Genomic DNA, 18,673 nt, shown 5'->3' on the forward strand with positions numbered 1-18,673 from the left:
AAAGTAGGAGACCAAAGATCTTAAGAGGAGTCCATATGGAACATCAAATTTCTGCACATAAAATATTCTCAGGTTTTGTGAACCTTTTACTGCTGCTCAGGGTTCACTACACAGCCAGTCCTAAGAGTCAGAAATACAAGGATATAAAAGAAGATGGTGTGTTAAAATATATATATATATAAATCACAAAACCAGAATGCGAAACATAAATCACATCCTACAAACAGACTCTCAAGGGGAAAATGGTAAATCAGATATCATCTCCCCTATCATAACGGAAGAAAATCAGGAGAACATCTTCTTTGGATCCCTGATGAATTAGAATTTTGCTAATGACTAGCATTCCTCTATAATGAGAGAATGCATTTACAGCTTCTTCCCTTGACTGGGACTATTTTTGGAGAACTCAGGTAGCAGTAGGGGCTAAAAGAAGCAAAAACCCTTCAAGAGATCCTTTTAGATGGGTGTCCAAAAGCCTTACTAAAGCTCTTTGCTGTGCTAAAAATCTGGTTTATACACACGTAAAATACTACTGTTTCTAACGTTGTGAAGGACGTGTGTTTTTCAACATACAGCATATTGTACACAGGAAAAATAAAAGGAGAGGATAAATAATGACAACATCCAACTTAAGGCCCAGCAGTGGAATGACCCATAACTTATGAGAAGCAGAGTCCGCTGGGCCTCTACTCGCTCCGCTCTGCAGGCACTCAAACGCATTCTGCTCTCACACACCAGGTTTCAATTATTCATCTCTTACTCAACTTCAGATTTACTTATTTAAAAGGATACAATTTTAACAATAAATCTCATGGCTAGTGTTAATTAAAAGCTAAATCTTGCCCTGAGCTGGACTTCCAACATCTATGAGAATGTTCACAGCCCATTTATTTATTCCAGCATTGTGTCAGTTATTAAATTACAGTAAATTAAAAACACAGTGACAGACCAATAGCTAAAATAAGTGAGGCTTGTTGCATCTCACTTACAAAGGTTGCCAGACTTGGGCTCTGACAAACTGCCAAGAAAAGTGAATTTAAAAGTGAGAGGCCCTCAGTTCAAAAACATCCTATAGTGAACGTGAAGCGTTTCGACCTCAGAGGTGCCAGCAGCCCAGCATTCCCAGGTTCATCACAACTGCTTCGTGCAGTCTGGGCCAAAGGGACCGTGCTCTCAAACCACAAATCCGGACCATTCAGAGCTGTAAAAAGCATTGGCAAGAGTACTAAGTAGGAAATCTATGAAGAGGCTCAAGCGTCATGAGTATCTACCAGCTAGAAGGGGACCAGCTTTGCACCAGCCACAGCTTCTGGGAGGACTTCTGACATATTGCTAATTAAAATAAATGTAACTCTCCTGTCCAGCAGCAAAATGCACCAAGTGCCCAGACAGGGCCTGAACAAAGGAAGAACCCCATTGGAATTTCAGAATTTCAGATTTAATCGTTGGCTGATAGCTACTTCTAAAGTACCACATTTTCACCTCTAATTACCGGCTTCCCTCCTGCTGCTGGCTCTGGGGTATTACTGGCCTTTCACAGCTACTCAGCTCTCAGGGGAGCTCTGGGCTTCTACTCTTCATAAAAAAAGCAAAGGGAGCACAAATCAAAATGGGGAAGAGCTTTAAATGCAGGAAGAGAAAATTATTCAATACACTAGACTAGCAAGCCAATGGTCAGAAGCAAAGATCCACCTAGGGCTATTCCGTGGCCTTTTGACAGCATTTAATAACATAAATCCTGACAATCAACTGGGAATTAAATTATTTCCCATCATTCCAGGTGAAACACACTGAAAGCAGAGCTTGATGTGGTGCTCTCTACAGTCAGCTTGTTCTGGACAAAAAGAGACGTCTCCATCATGCTATAAATTTTCACTAAATTCACAGAAAGACAACGTATTTAAAAAAAAGGAAAAAAATCAAAACATACGGAATGAATAATTAACATACAAACTAAAATTAAAAACTAAACCATACAGAATGCTTGTTACTTACACAGCACATCAAATATTTCAGCATAAACAAAACAATTACAATGACACTTCCTTTTATATGAAGCCAAATTAATTTTGGAGAAGAGATGTTCAACCACGATAACTGACCTCTTAAAGGAAAAACTGGGAGAATTAAAACCTTTTGTAAATACAGCGTAGACTCCACAGTGCTCAGATAAACAATAACTCTATAAATGTGTCACAGATGAGAGTGATATTCACTGTGCAATAAAGATGATACCTCTCCACGAAAAGAAAGGTGTGATAACAGGAGTTTTGCAAAGAAGACCTCACTAGATCAAAACCAGATCTAATCTTCGTTCTAACACTGACTGTTTGTTTTGGTTTTTGTTTGTTTGTGGGTTTTTTTGTTGTTATTTGGCCAAGATTCTGGCTTCTCCTAGAGACCAGTCTGTGGACACAATCACACTTATCTTTGGGGACAGAATTACTGAAACTGAATTCACCAGAAAGAAAACAAAACTTTTTTCCAAGTTACATATTCCACAAACATTCAGAGGTAGAGTTGGTAGAGATGCTGAGGTGGCGAGACAGGCTTGTACATTTTACTTGTCTGCTGCTACAAACACAATGACCAGTTCTCAAAGTGGCATTAGCCCAACCAGAAGAGGAGTACCAGACACAATTTTAAAAGGGCTCTAGTAAAATTTCTCACTTGATGCATCATCTCAAGCAGCTTCACTTCTCCTGACCAGGCCTCTGAAGCTTCTCACCTGCACCCTGTGCACTTTCTGATGAGATTTTGAGAAAGAAACATGATAAGAATCATAGAATCATTTTGGTTGGAAGAGTCCAACCATGATCTAACCTGACTCTAGCACTAACCCATGTCCCTAAGAACCTCCTCTAAATGCCTTTTAAACCTCTCCAGGGATGGTGACTCCAGAGCTAAAGGTCCTCATGAGTTTTGAAAATAAAACCACATAGATAATAAAATCTCTCCTTCTTCAGCATGTATTTTCAGCACTGAAGCACAGTTTCTCTGAATCAGTAACCATTATGACCAGCCACAATGTGGACACCCTTAGGCAGCACATTACACATCAACCTTTTAAGGCCTGGCTTAGCATCTATGGGCGGACCATGCCGCCTCCTTCAGAGGAGCCCAAACCAGCTCCCTCTTCAGAGGAACTCTCAAGCTGTGAATCTGGAAGTGCATATCCTTCCAAAGCTAATCTCAAGTTCTAAGGAGAAGAAAAGCATACCCTCCTGTATTTCCAGTCTCTGGAGGGAATGCACAATGAAGTTATAAAGTTGCAGTACATTTTTCCTTGGTTATCTCTGATCTTTCCCTTTCCCATGGCCTGCTGCTGTGCTCCAACAGCGCTTCCCTGCTCCGGCTCTTTCCCAGGTCTGCGTGGAGCAGATGTTCAGACCTCTGCTGCACACGGAACGGAGCATCTGGGAACAGGACAGGACCCCGCACAACTGACACCCCTTGGAGGAAAGGAGCAGGAGGTCACAGGAAGCCATCGCCAAGTATCAGTTTCAACATATGACCTGAGCAGTTTGAAAAAAAACTTTTAATAAAATGCAGGCTTCCACCAGGGCCTCCACTAACTGTTTTCTCAAGAACTCATCTCATTATGAAACTTTACCATTGCATATTGGGATGGCTAAGTCTTAACGTAAACCTAGCCCCAGATATCTGTTGCTGAGTAAAAGCATGCCTTTGTGGAACACAACGCAGAACAGGGCATCGGGAGCAGTTATAAAAAACATGCAACATCTGCACAAAGTTACCAGCACTTTTGCTCAAACTCTTCAGGAGTGTGTCTTGCCTCTCCATGCCATGACTTGCCTCAACTATTATTTTTTTAAAACTTTCCCTGTCACCAAGGCCAGACAGGTCTGCTTTCCCTCCGACATTCTCAAGTGCCATGAGCATGCCCAGGCTCTGGCCTCCACCACGACAGCAGAAAGTCCTGGCTGGGTTGAGCCTGGACCAGCACTACTGAAACAGTGTGGAATCTTCCCGATCCAGCTGACGGGGACACGCTGCCCAGGCCTTGCCAACGCTGGCAACGCAGGATACTGCCTGCAACAGACCATTTTTTGTTGTTCTTCAATGTGCTGTGAAGGTGCTTGGTAGCACCTCGCTGATCAAACACAACCAGAGCCCCTGGGCAGCTCTGAAGGGATTTTGTTAAGAGAGGATATCAAGTACAATTATGCCATGGAACTCAGTAGAACTAACAAAGCAGACTTGACCTACGCTTTCTTCTGCTTTAGAGCCTATTTCATGCCTTCAGCATGAACTCCAGCTAATGACTTGCTGGAATACATTAGAAAAAGCCTGGCATTGTACTCGGCACTGATGAAACCCAGTACAGGTTCCACAATTAATTTCCACCTGCCAGTTCCTCCTCAACATGCGCCTTTCTGTTCCTGTAGGTGACCATTCTGCATTATTTTTCAGGAATCATATCTAACGGATCATCCTTCAAATGTGTCTCCATCCCAGCAACATGCACCACTGGATTCATTTCACAAGTCACTCGCTGTTTCCTTTCATACGCTGCTCTGCAGATTTACTTGGAAACAGTGGCACTGTGATGTCTCCACTTCAGGACGAGATCCGGGAAAGCAATCTTCCTCCCCACAGGATGCTGGCATGGAAATACGCTGAGAAGCCTGTGTTATTGCTTTCCCTCACTAACGGGTTCCTTTCTAAAGCTACTTCTTCTTCTTCTCAAGCTGTCTGACTTTGGCGGAGCACCATTTTCAATATCACACTGCATGAGATTCCAAATGTATGCATGTTATTCTACATTATATTCCCAAGAGGCCCTAAAAGAACTTTTCTATTAAATAACAGTAATATTTAAAGCTTTATTATTACATAACACACTAGAGGTATCTATTTAAGCTGAAAATATTCCATTTTTTTCACCTTAGCAAACTTCACAGCCTTTCTATACATTCTGTCATTTCACTCGATTAAAAGACATTAAACATGACCAAGCCTCTCATATGTCACGTCATCCTGGTGAGGGGGGACAGTGACTCTGCTTGTAAACAGACAGAAAAATTAAAACTTCTTCTGCAGCACCTGACCAAATTTTACACCAAACATAAATTTTGGGAGCTTTGGAGCACTTTTCATTCATCATAAAGTACGTAAAACTGCAATCACCAAACCTACAGAAGCATCCTTCAGCTAACACCAGTATTTTGTTATTATTTCCAAAGAGTCATAGACAATTGCTCTCATTATTTTCACTATTGTTTCATTTATACGTGAGTACATTGGTTGACTTTCAGTATCTCCATTGTTAGAATGAAAAAGAAACCAGAATGGAAGAAGCCCTTCAAAGTCACTCAACTATTCGACTGCTGCCTCAGCCCAAAACAACCCAAAATTTCTTTAATCTCAACTTTAGGGCATTGGTTCCACAGCCCTCCCAGCACTGCACTACCCTGACCACTAGAAACTGCTTCCCACCATATAACCAGATTTCACATAAACCTTCCCCCTGCGTTCAAGTGCAAGAGAATATGAGAATAGCCCCAGTTTGCTCATTTTTGAAAGCAGAAATTTGGATCAAAGAGAGCATGTAAACAATAAAATAACTTTATTTAATATTCAGTGGAGTGTTTTGATACATCAAAATGTAATCTGCGTTATCACTGTGATGCCTCTACCTGCACAAGACTGGTTTGGGACATCCCAGCTGTGCCCAGGGCAGCCCTGACACAAGTTGCCTCCTTGATACAGGTCAAGGAGCAACTTCACCACTGAATTACCAGCACGTGTTACCTGGGTACCCACGGCAAGAGGAGAACATCATACCGGAACAGTAGATAAAACATGTGAATTTGCAGCCCATAATAACTGCAGATTACTAAAAAGTGTTCCCTAAGATACAAAATTTAAAAAACACGCACCATTGTGTGAACATAAAATTTGCAATTGAGGATGACTGCGTTTTCTTCTAGGGCTTGGGGAAGAAAAGGTTTACACTTTTTATTATGTATTAGTTAACTTTCTAGATATTTCTGGCTTGCAAAACAATTGCTATGTGGAAAGCAGCTGCATTTAGTTAGAGACTTTTAAAAGAGTTTTCAACTCGGAGGTGCTGTTTTGAGTCCCAGAAGACTGCTGCATTTCTACATGTGTTTCCAAAGAGTGGTATCTAGTGTCACACCTCAGGGAAGCTGCTTTCCCCCCACTCCGCTTTGCCTGTATTTACGTAATTGTATTTAAAATCCATACACAAGCTTTAAAACACTCCCCTGCCCAGATCTCTTTTGCGATGCTTTAAGTTAAAGTTTCTGTAATGAACACAACAGCTTCAGTAGACATTAATTATAGAAACAAAGAAATTAAGTCCGGAAGATAATGTGCTGACACTTCAAGCAACTTTTGTCATGAAATGTGAGACAACAATCGTGGTAAGTCCAACAGTAACAGCTACTCTCATCCTTTTACAGGCTTATGGCAACAAATGCATTTTGTTTGTGTGCAAACTCATAAGTGAATACTGGCTGAAATAGCAGCCTATGGACAAAGCAATTAACCACAGGGACTAATCAAGAGCTGTGGAACTTTATCTCACAAGAGGCAACTTCCAAAGAAATCAACAGTACCCTCTATAATCTGAAACACAATCTAGAGATCTGTGGTTTTACTTTATGCTTTTATACTATTCACACTTCTTCTATTGTGACGCCTCACAAAGTTACATGATACACATAATAAAGCTGAAGTGGTAACATCCATAGTCAGATACTGCAAAGAATGAAAAAATATCCAAGTTAGAGAGTTCCTGTGACTTATGTTCACAATTAACTCTGCGGTTTTATTCAGAACACTTGGGCCAGCCCGTGAGCACCCTTGGGAAGAACACGCATTAAAGACAGCCTGAATGTGCAAAGGAAAATGCGCTTTTTGTTTTGTTTTGCTCTCTACAAGGAAAGGTCATTGACAAAAAGGAAGCAGCGGGAGACAGGGGAAAAAGTGACGACGAAAAGACAAAAAAGAGCTTTTGGAAGGCAACGCAGCAGAACAATTTTAGTCACTTGACAATATCCCAGCTAAATGGACAACTGGGTAATAATCCCCGCCGAAAGAGACGTGACAATAGCTGTGCGGGTCCCTGGCCCCCACGCAGATCCGCATCGGACTCGTCCTACTGAGCTGCTACTCACACGAGGCCGTTTGTGCACATCTGTACACGTTTACTGGAGCAAAGCAGCAAAATCTCTGGAAAGGGAGTCGTGTCTTCACAGATGTTTGGACCAAGCACAGCACAATAAGGCTCTGATCCTCCCGGACCTTGGGGAGCCAAGAGCCCAAACTGCTCCTCAGTGTTTTTATTGTGTTACAGAGTCAGGTTTTGGACTCCCACCCCACCTTTTCTGGTCATAGAACTTAGGCTACCTCCAGAGATGGACCTTCATTGTAGTCCTTATCTGACATGTCTGGGGAAAAAATGAAATCTTTTACTTATTTAGCAGTCCATATTCTCTCTTTCTGAAAAACATGACAGTAAAAGGGTAGGGATTGAAAGTTTCTGTATGCTTGGTTAGGTTCCTGATGGATCAGAATCTATTCACACAGCCACTACAGTCATCTTAAAAATTGTAAAACTCCTTATAATAGTTTGTTAATTTGTTTAATTAGAGTGTTAGATGTTCAGGTTCTCTTATTCTTACGTAAAACCTAAATCTTTAACAAGTTTGGGGAATAATGTAGTGTGTGGTTGCAACATATGTGAAAGATGCCTATCTATTAAAAAAAAATAAATCACTTGATCTGCCCATGAGTCAACATTGTAAGCTTTTGCCAAAGATATTACTTAAAATACAGGAAATATTTCACTGTGGAAAGTAATTGTGCATAATGACTATATTAATAGCCATACATAAAGGTGGATTCATATAGATACTTCCCAGTGGAATTCACAGTAAATAAAAAATGGCCAGTTTTGGACCCAACATGAGCAGCTGCTTTATGCTTGTGGGGTTTTTTTTCCCCTCCAGGCTCTGGGAAACCCACAAAATTTCACATTCTAATCCTAAAGTTTTGAAATTATCTGAAAAACAGGAAAAAAGATGGCCTGTCTTCCAAGCCCCCTTTTTAAAAATCCAGCTATTTGTTAAGCACATACAGCATTCCCTGGAGACACTAGAAAACAACATTTGAAAACTTTCCCACTGAGATGTCATGGAGAATTCCTCCCTAAGCTAGAACATCATCCAGCCATTGAATCTGGAGCCTCCTGCGCCCAACAGAGTCGCACTGCGATACCTGGAGGTCATTCAAACGGCTCCACTACCGAACACACAGTCCCAGGTAATGGCATCATTAGAGACACGCTGAAACGTGGCGAGAAATTCAGGCACACCAGAGCGTTGTATCTGTTAGCTACGACTTATTTCCTAAAGGCAGTTATCCTACAGCATCTGTAATTTGGCTTGGAAGTTTTAAAACCACAGCTTTTTCAGTTCTGAACTGCTAAGTACTTTAACTCATCAGCTTTGTCTCTTTAGTGATCACTGTTTTCCTTCTTTAAATACTAAATATATCCATATTATCATACAGGATTTTTCAGAAGTGCATTGTGATTTAAGTACCCATCATAAAATAGCTTCAAGGAGACACAGTTCATGAGTATCCACCTCTTGCTGAAATTCTCATGCAGGCGTCCAAAAGCACTGCTCACTTTTTACTGACTTGGCCTCAGAAATCAGTCCTTCTTGCCTAATTCCAGCCAGGTCCCTTTATGCCTGTGCTATGCTTTAAACATATAAATCATTTGCAAACGGCTGAAATCAAAACCCTAATAAAACAGAAGGATTGCAAAATAAATACTACTCGTTAAAGCTAAATCAAAGAGGCTTTCTTTGAGGGTATTGTTTAAAAAAAAAAAAAAAAAATTGGAAGACTACGAGGGCGATGAGATGGCAAAACAGCTCCCAAAGCTGGAGCTAAAGGACAAGTCATCATTGATAACACCACCTCGGGAACCATAAATCACGTATCAAAAGCGGTATTGCCTGGGAACGGCTACACTTCTCTAATAACTCGGCCGAACACTTGGAAGGGGTTTTCTACGAAGCAATTAAACACAGATCAAGTATAAAACTTGGAGTTCGTTAACGGGTGTGGGGGAGCGCTGGAGCCGCCGGGCTCCCCAGCGGGCGGAGGGGCCGCGCAGCCCCAGCAGGGCGGCGGCTCCGGGCAGCCCCGGTTCGATCCCCACAGCCGGGCAGGGCGCCCAGGCGCGCCTCATGGCCACCCCGGTCCCCACACGGGCGGCACCGACAGACTCGGTCCCAGTCCCCCACATCACAGAACCCCCGCCCCGGTCTCGCCCCCGTCCCGCCGGGACACGGCCCCACGCTGCCTTACCTTGTGTGGCGTCCCCCAGCTCCGCCCGGCTGCCCGCACGCAGCAGCAGGAGCAGCGGGAGCAGCAAGAGGCTCCCGTCCCCGCCGCCCGGCTGCTGCATTCCTGAGCCGGCGCCGCCGCTACTCCCACATCCACCGCGCAGCGCCGGCGTCCCGGGCCGGCCCGCGTCTCCTCCTCCTCCTCCCGCGCCGCCGACCCGTCCCACGCCGCGCCCTCGGGGCTGCGCTCTCTCGGCGGGAGGGGAAGCGGCCGCCGCCTCCGCCGCACTCAGCCCCTCACTTGTCACTTTCCGCCAGCTCCGCTCACAGACCGGCCCGGCCCCGGCCGAGCCCCCCCAAGCCCCAGCCCCTCCGCAGTCCGGCCGGGCAGCGCCCCCTACTGTCCCGCCCGCCCAACCGACCCGCGCGCCGCAGAGGGGCGCTCGCCTCCTCCCGCCCGGCGCCATTTTCCCCCCGCCTCAGCCAGCAGGTGGGCTCGGCGCCCCTCACCTGCGGAGGGAAGGCGCCCTTCCTCACAGCCCAGCTCACGCCTTTCCTTTCAGAGCAGGTGGATGAAGGCAGCAGTTGTGTTTAGCATCCCTTTCCCTCCCCACTTTGCTTTCCAAGCAGAAAAGTCTGCCACTCATACAGAAAACGCAATATGTGGGATTATTACACCTGGGGGAAAGCATTTTTCCAGGCAGAGTCCAGTTTAGTTACTTGTTACCTCCATTCATAATCACCCAAGGTCTCTCCCTGGTCTTCTGTCACGCATGAGAGCTGGAATACCTTGTCAGCAAACCTCGCTGAGGTAGCTCCCCAGTCACAAAGTGAAGGACACTAAGTCAGTAGGGAGGTGGTGAAATCACCATCTTAGGGTGTCCAACCCAACTGCAAGCGCAGGTCAGCCCACACCTGCCCCTGCACAAAGGGCTCGAAGCAATGGAGGTGGGAATGATGGAGGTACCTGAGCCGTGACCTGCTGTTCCTGGGAGGGACATTGCTTGCTGCCCAGACACAGCTGCAGAGAGAGCAGCTGGTCAGTTTTACATAATTTGAAGTTTATCCCACTGAGCTCTACTTTTTAAGATCACTTCTGCTGAAACAAAGCAAAGAAACTGAGAACTCGCAGTGTGGAAAAAGGGATTTCTCAACTATTCTTCATATGTGGGTTGATAGTCAAGAGCTTCTCATTTCCCCCTCACAACACTTCCAATTTATTGGACCTCTATTTTTCCTGTCAGTCAGAACCTCAAAAGTCCAGTTTGCATCTTAGAAATAATTTTCAACCCTCTCTGCCTCAATGAAATCAACATTCAGCTTATCCTAGTTTTGCTTTTATACAGAAAAATAAAAGCCTACCTGAAAAGAAGTCAGGTGCAGCTACTGCCTGAGACCATAAGTGCCAAGAGCAATACTTTAATCCTTCTCTTCACTGTCCATTTTATCACAGCTGTAATGTGGTCAGGCAGGTTCCATAGCGGATGGCACGGGTTTGCTGAAGCTACTAGAAGCAATAACTACTTTCCATCCAGGAGAATGATCACATTCCTGGGATGCTTAGATCAGGTTTAGGATTTCAAAAGTTGGCAACTGCTTAATAAAAAGTTCACAAGGAGAGTGGAAACAAGGACAAGATTAAAGGAATTTCCTCCTGGCTTCCTGCTAGATCAGATCCACCCCTCTTAGGTTTGCTTTCTGCCATGTGAATCTTGTATTTCTTGTCAGATGCTAATAGAGTTCCAAGAGGAGGAACAAACCCAGATAAGCATCGGGCCACGTGAGGTCTGAAACCACCTTCTCCTCACATATGCAAATGTGCACATATCCCTCCTCAGACAGAGGAGGACAACGTCAAGAATTATCTGCTTCCTAGCAAGAAGCGACCAGTGTACAAATACGGATTAAATGGAAGAGGCAAGCCAAGCTTTATACTGCCAGAGCTGTGACAAGGTGTGACACATGGAAGGGACTGTCTGCTGCTGGGACCTGGGTTTGCAGCATGCTGAGGTTTAATTTCTGCAGCATCAGACAAAGTAGCTCCTTTTTCAAGGTGCATAACTTTTTCCACCTTGCTCCAACAAGCCTTAGGATGCAGTTTCACAGGTGGTTGAAGGCAGCCATGCTGCCACCATCCTCCCCCTTGCCAATCACACATTCCCCATGCATTCCTTTTGTCAGCTCCAGTAGTTGCACAGCCCCACAGTACCTGACCTTTCAGGAGCAGTATGAACTTAGGCCAGCTTAAACCACCCACAAAGCCAGGGTTAGGAAGGACCCACATCATTGTCTTCCCCAGGCAGCAACATGGCCTTCCCAGTCCTGCTCATTGTTTCTGACACAAACAGGAGCTGAGGTGGTTCAAGGGCTAAGCTGACAGACACTGGAGACAGTTCTGCCAGTTTAGGTCCTAGAACCACCTTTTTCCCAGGGCAGAGCAAATGCTCTTTGGTCCTCAAGGGACAGGGAGCTGAAGGTGCCACAGCCAGCAGAACAGGGGTCTCACCAGCCAGAGCCTGTCCCACTACCCTCAAGCAAGGGCCAGATCCAGCTGAGGGTCTAGATCATCAGGCAAGTTGTTGGTGGTGGTAAGATGGGTCTGAGATCAAGCTGAGGAATCAACCACAGGTCAGACTCTGTTCCAGCAATGGTCACCGAGAAACAGCCAAACAATAAGACAGGTCTGAGGTCATGCAGGGAAGTCAATCCATGTGTCCGCATCCAGAGCAGCAGAAGCTGCACACAGCCAGTCCTCTGACATAGCTGAGGCAGGGGCTAAGTAGGGGTCAGGGCTGAGCTTAAATAGAGGCCTTGGGCAAGGGTAGGGTGGGAGGTCCCAGATGAGGCTGGTCAGTGATTAGGAGCTATAAGTGCCCGCAGGGGCCTGACACTTATCATCCAGATACAGGAATAGGGGAGCTGATGCCAGGGAGAAGGTCAGGCCATCCAGCTGGGGAAGGATTTCTGCAGCACCAGCCCAGACTTGCCTGCCCTGGCCCTCTAAGGTGACATTTCAAATAATTTCTAAGCTGATCTAACAGCAAGCTGACTGCAATAAAAAAAAAAAAAAAAAATCTCTTTTGTTTTCTCTGTGTTCATCTGGGCAAGTCCATTCAGCCAGCTGGTCCCATGGAAAACTTTGAGCAACGTTTCCTCCAGCTGGGTCAGCTCCCCCCACAGCTGCTGGGCTGTGAGATCCAGTGAAAGCAAGTGGGACTCTCATTCAGGGCTGGGGTACGAGCAGCTGAACCACTGCTTTTGGCAGCAACCTGCCTTTGGACTTGTTGAGCTGTAACACAAAAGTGCTTCCTTAATCTGTTTGTTGTGTCATGAAGTAAAATGTCTGTGAGGTCCAGCCACCTCTGAGCTTGGCATAACCCATGGTGGTGCCTAAAGATGCAAGAGAAGCCTCTAGCAGATGGGGGAACTAAATGCAGATTCTTCAAAACTTTAGTTAGCTTCTACATGTTAGATACGTGCAGTGTGAAAGGAGAAATAATTTGTGATTAAAAACCAAACCATTTATTTTTAGCTGCAAATCTAGCAAAGCACATGCAATTAGCAAATATAAATCACTTCCTGGCTTGAAGACCATTCAGCGCAGCACATAAATGAAAGTTAAAACATACGTTTTGGGAATACATGGTACATCTGCTCTCAATCTGCAACATTTTGAAATCAATACATATATTCTCCTTCCTTTCCCTTTAACGTGCTGCAGTCTGTCATACCACAGTGAAAGAACTAAACATATTAAACAAAGGAACTAGAGTGGACACAGCCCTAAACACCATAAAATTAATAGCACAGAGTATTTGGAATGATCTGATGGCAAAAAGTAGTTGAGGTGAGGATAAGCACTGGCTTGGGATGACAAATTAGAGAGAGTTTCTCCTCTGTGGTCTGCAGGATGATTCGGAGATGTAATGCACAGATAAAGCTTCAGAAGGTGAGTCTGGGGAGAAGAACCAACTGTTTGATGCATGTCTACATATTTTAAAACAACGAAAGGCTTGTAGTCAATATCTTTGTGGAATTAGTTCCCGCAGGGAAAATGTATTACACAGATTTTTGGGTTTTTTTTAATGAAAAGATAGCAAAGAAGCTGACTGTCTGGGAATGATTTGTAAGTACAATAAACCTCACAAGAGGATGATAAGCAAAGTATTGTAAGAGAATAGTGTCAGAAGTACAGCAAAATAAAAGAGGAACATTACACATTAGTAGTTACTGACAATGAGTGTTCTTAAGTATCATGTCACATAAAAGAATCCTTGTTTTCCTTTCCATCTCTCACTAATACTTCTATTAATCTATACCAGATTTTTTTTCATTCAGTTGTTTGAGGCCGTATCAATCATCCTTTGCTCATTTGAAATTCAACTAGAATTACACCAGCATGGTAAGGCTTCCAGAGTGGAACGTGAACGTAGGGCGAGGAGTGCCCATGGGTTCCCAGCAAGACTGCATAGAAATCTGATTTCACTGCTGACTTTTACATGCCGACATAACATGAAAAACAATTGCTGGTACTTTTTAAAGGCTGGAGATTTGCATATGTATTTTTCTTACACTGTGAATTCTTTAAAATAGGAATTCTGTCTAACGTATGTGAAGACATTGTCTCACTTGATGCATCCTTCATCTGGCAGCTGAGTTTTCAGGAGCAAGTGCAGTATAAATAATTACACATTTCTTTAAAAGGAACAGGAGATATGAATGTATTATGAATTCTCTCTCAAAAAAAAAAATCAACAATTATATAGAGACTAGGCATGTACAAGACAGACATATATCTTGCTAGGCGATTTTTCCTTTTTATTTTGAAGGCAACAGGTTAGGCCCATGAGGAGGTGCGTTTGTGCCAATCTTTGCAATAGCTCTGTCTCCTTCTCAGGCTGAATTTTTTTCTTTGTCTTGGGAGGAGAGCAAAGGGCTGGATGTCTGTCAGGAACAGTGCAAGAGAGAGAACGGTCAGGGGTCAGAGGACAGCTTGTAGCCCTGCGGAATGACAGAGGGAGTATCAGGAGATTCAGTACAATCTTGTTCAGATAATCTAGTTCAGTCTGTGATCTGGGAGCACTTTGAAAATTGGCAGAAGACTGTGGAAAAGATAAAAGGAGAAGCCTTGAAATAGACCACAATTCTCTCCCTTTCATATGTGTATTACACTGGAATTTTATATATATATAGCAGAAGGACTCTGTTCTTTATATCCTGGAATTACAAACCTCCACAACGTGTAATGTTACCCTTCTGGAAAAATGAGGGTGATAGAATGGGACACAAACACCACCAACTACTTAACATATGCAAATACTGGCGTGCTTCTCATGCATTATTTTTGTTGTTGTTATTACTTTCTTTTTGTAACTGTGTGTTGGCACCCCAGTGTTTCATTAAATTTAATATCCATTGTGCTGGATGCTTAAAAGCTTTAATTTAGCAGTCAGGGATGGTACAGAGCAGGACGGACAGCAGGAGCAGCGTTCAACAGTGATGCTTCCACATAGTCACACAGGCTGGCTATTTGCATTTCAGATGCTGTGCTTTGTAGTTATCCTTTGGGAGGAAAGAGTTGCAGTTGTTTTACCTCTGACTTTCTCATTAGCCCCAGAATTGAGTCTTGAAAAGAAGGCAATGGATGTACAGCTTAGTTCAAGCATGACCAGGTTGTTACTTTTGCAAAATATCTCAGGTAATTTCAGGTGAAACTCCTCAACTTCAAAGGGGCCATGACTCCTCTTGCAAAGTTTGTTTGCTTTTTCTAAAAGGAATCAATTAACCCATTCCTCAAAGAGCTGATTCAGGGAGGATGTTATTAAGAAAATAGTTGGGAAAACAACTGATATTGCATTCAAGTGTCTTAATCCATGACTTCACACCATTCCCAGGTAGCTCCAGACCAACCTGTAGTGAGTTAGTCCTCCCACCTTCCAAAACATCATCTTTGTGGCCAGGCACGTCAAGTAGTAAAATACTTCAGAATTCAGTAGAATACTTCACAATTTTTGCAGGAGAAAAATAAGTTGCAGAATTTGTGGCTTGACAGGTTAATAAGAAGGCCTGTACATTTGCCTTTACAATTTATTTACTTGTAAGTCTACGTGGCGATTTTGTTAGGGATTTGGCATCTTAAACAGGTTCCTATTCCAACAACATTTCAATTCAACTTTAAGACTTTCAATTAAGACAAACTGAACTACAGATCTGTCGGTGGAATTTGCATGGAAGTTAGCGGGGGGTTGGCAAGGCCATGATAGCAGGGTTTAGGGATCAGGTTTATAGACTTGTATCGCACTATCTAACATCTCGTATTTTCCACTCATTCTGCATGTAAAACTTTTATTGAGATCAGCGTGAATTTAGCACACCACTAAAATGGAGACTATGCCCCTAGGACACAAAATGATGTAAGGTACCCCGTTTACTTATAACGATTTGGCTGCACTAAATCTTGATGTTGAATGTTTGGTTTAGTTCCCCCATAAACTTCGTCTGCTGGATTTATATATTTTGGCTCCTTTTATTTTGACTCTAGTGGCTAAATTTGCAATGGGCTTAAGTGAAGGCAATTCCACTCACACCAGCAGCAAATCTGCAGCACAGTGGGTATTTCTTGTTATATAAATATAGGGCCTCATCTGGCAAGATGCTGAGGGGACTCACTTGTTCGGGTTTCTGTGAGATCTGAGAGCGCTCAGCACCTCCAGGGAGAAATTCCAGACCTTGCAGCAACTGAACCTCTGCTCACTGCGGCCATGGTCATTTTCTATAGCCCTTTGTCCAAATCAGCGTACACAATACATTTCCTTATCATCTTATTAATCACAAACACTAAAATATTTATTTTCCTGGCTCTTACAAAAGTGCACCTCTATCTGCAACAAGAATTATGTAAATGATGAGGATGATGGAGGGGTTTCCCTCTATAGCTCTGTGAAATTCAGCTTTCACTTGCATGGGTGTGGGGTTTTTTAAATAAAGCCGTATTTCGATAATGGCTTCAGTGGGATTTTTTAATTCTTCTGCTCTGTTTAGAGGGGGTTTTTCAAATCCATTTCAATTCCAGTGAAAATGTCTCTGATCTGATAAAGGAGATGAAGTCACTGCATAGGCTCACTATTTTATTTCCATAAGGTTTGCAAGTTTTGTTCCCTGCAGTGTTTCAGAGCCCAGGAGTATTCATCTGTTTTGTAAAAGGAAAGTTCTACGAAGCAACATTTGGTCACTGTTGTCTGAATTTCATTATTCTGTTCTCCAGACTAGCAGAGGGGAAAAGTGCACGTTAGCTGGGTCACAGTCTGAAATGTGAGAGCAGGCAACTTTTTCTCAAGTTTATGGGAATGAAAGGAAATTTAATACTGTTCAAAAGAGAGATTTAAAGTTGCATCATGTGAAAACAATTGGAGAAGTTTAATCCTGAGGTCTCGGGTTATTTGGTAACTAACATGACCATTTGTCAGGCTGCAAAAGCTGAAGTTGGCTTTCCCTCTGTTAACAGTTGGCCTCTGTTTTGGCATGGTGTTGCAACAACGAAGGAACAAATACAACTTATATTGGTTTTATAGACCACTATTAGTTGTCTTCTTCTTTATCCTTTCAGCTCGTGCCATCTCTGTATGTCTCCTCTGAGCTGCAGATCTCTCACGAATCCCAGCAACATGTGCTGACAAGCCTTTAAAGGAAAAGGGACTACAGACCTTGACAGCTCCATAGACTTGTAAAATGCTGAATACATATCCATAATTTAACCTTCACACCTCAGACTGCTTCAGGACTCACACCTTTCATTGTATGCAGAATAAAAGCAATGGGACCCTGGGATGTAACTGAATATTTAATATTTTTTCATGTTTCTAGTGTATCACTTATGCTAAAAGATGTTGATTAAAACACTCTTTGTATTAGTTTCTGTGGAGTAAATGAAAATTAAAATCTACAGAGCTTAAAGCAGAAAAGTTAAGAGATGTTGTCCGGAGTATTCCATCACAAATTGTATCAAATAACCCTTAGCAAAACCTCTGTTAAGGAAATTATCTTGTAAGGCAGCCCACGTCTCCCTGTGTCGTCATCTTCTCCCTGCCACTGATACATCCTCTCTGGTTTTGGCACCAACCCCATCTTCTGTTTGGCCATTGCTCAAGGTCTCTCTACACAGATTTAAAATAATGTTAATCATTATTAATGGGGGGAATATATATAATATATACATGTTACAAAACCTGCAGTGTCTGCCTTTCTGCAGGCTCACCTGACGGCACAATCACTTCTCAGACACCCATGCTGGAAGTTTCACAAAGGGGATTTTAGTCAATGCTGAAAGAGCAGAGCAGGGCTTGCAGATGTTGAAGTTAAAGATCCCACACACCTACAAAAGAGAAAAGAAACCTAGAGGGGAAAAAATATTAGGTACGGAGAAGATGGAAAGTTGGGAGATTGTGCAGGAGACTGAAGAGGAGGAAAAGCTGGAAACAAAGAAGGGAAAAAAGGAGAAGAAACTCCAAAAGTTGAGATGAAAGCCAAGACCCAGTATGCAAACACTGAGCTGCAAAACCATTGTGTGTAATTTTGCAGGAATTAGTGCATAGTGAGAGGAATCGGTAGCACTTCCCTGGATCTAAAGACATGTTCCTATGAAACATCCAGCAGCTGTGCTGTTTAGCATCATCCCACTCGGTAATGGCAGAAAAAAATTAATAATATGTTATTTATATAAGAGCTGAGGCATATTCTGTACCGTCTTTCTACCACACAATAAGTTTAACACACGTGCACGCGGGCATTCAGCTACTTAGTGGGTTTTCAGGGCCTGTATATAAAATTGAAAAATGCAGCTCAGCTGCTTTTTATAAGACATTTACAATAATCACTTCAAAGTAGAACATACAATAGCTGCTTAAAAATTGACGTTTATTCCCTCTATGATAGAGAGCTCACCAGTACAGCCTGGGCATTTGAAACCACTAATGTCTAGTTTTGTTTCTGCTGCTGTTTAATTTGCATGGATCTATTCCATCTCTTCTTTTTATTTTTTCTTTCCTGAAAGCAGAAAAATCAAACGTCTTACATTTCTAGTGCTGACATAAATGTTATCAACAGTAAATGCTTGAAATGTTGCCAGAAGCTCCACTGTCCCACCTGCCACCCTAAGCAAGATCCTAATTAGCACCCCTGTATCTGTAGCACATTTTTGCTTTGCAATGAACTACAAATTCAATGGCTTCAATTTACATTAAACATTTTACTCAATCAAAATAAAAAGTACAACAGCATGTTGCTATAAACAGAGCAAGTTCCAAACCAGACCGGTGCATTACTGA

The 18,673-nt window shown here is 43.1% G+C and overlaps 1 protein-coding gene across 2 annotated transcripts in view; it reads right to left on the reverse strand.

Annotated features, from left to right (window-relative positions):
* ROR1 (receptor tyrosine kinase like orphan receptor 1) overlaps nucleotides 1–9,696 on the reverse strand; it is a 155,445-nt gene extending 145,749 nt beyond the window's left edge. Inside the window, exon 1 of one of the 2 annotated variants that reach the window (XM_065071994.1) lies at nucleotides 9,373–9,696. In XM_065071994.1, coding sequence (XP_064928066.1) covers nucleotides 9,373–9,472 — 100 coding nt within the window. In that variant the 5' untranslated portion in view covers nucleotides 9,473–9,696. The remainder of the gene's footprint in view (nucleotides 1–9,372) is intronic. The other variant, XM_065071992.1, reaches the window with a different exon arrangement.
* Between the last annotated feature and the right edge of the window lie 8,977 nt (nucleotides 9,697–18,673).

This window comes from Columba livia, chromosome 8 (genome assembly GCF_036013475.1).
Source record: "Columba livia isolate bColLiv1 breed racing homer chromosome 8, bColLiv1.pat.W.v2, whole genome shotgun sequence".
NCBI classification, from domain to species: domain Eukaryota; kingdom Metazoa; phylum Chordata; class Aves; order Columbiformes; family Columbidae; genus Columba; species Columba livia.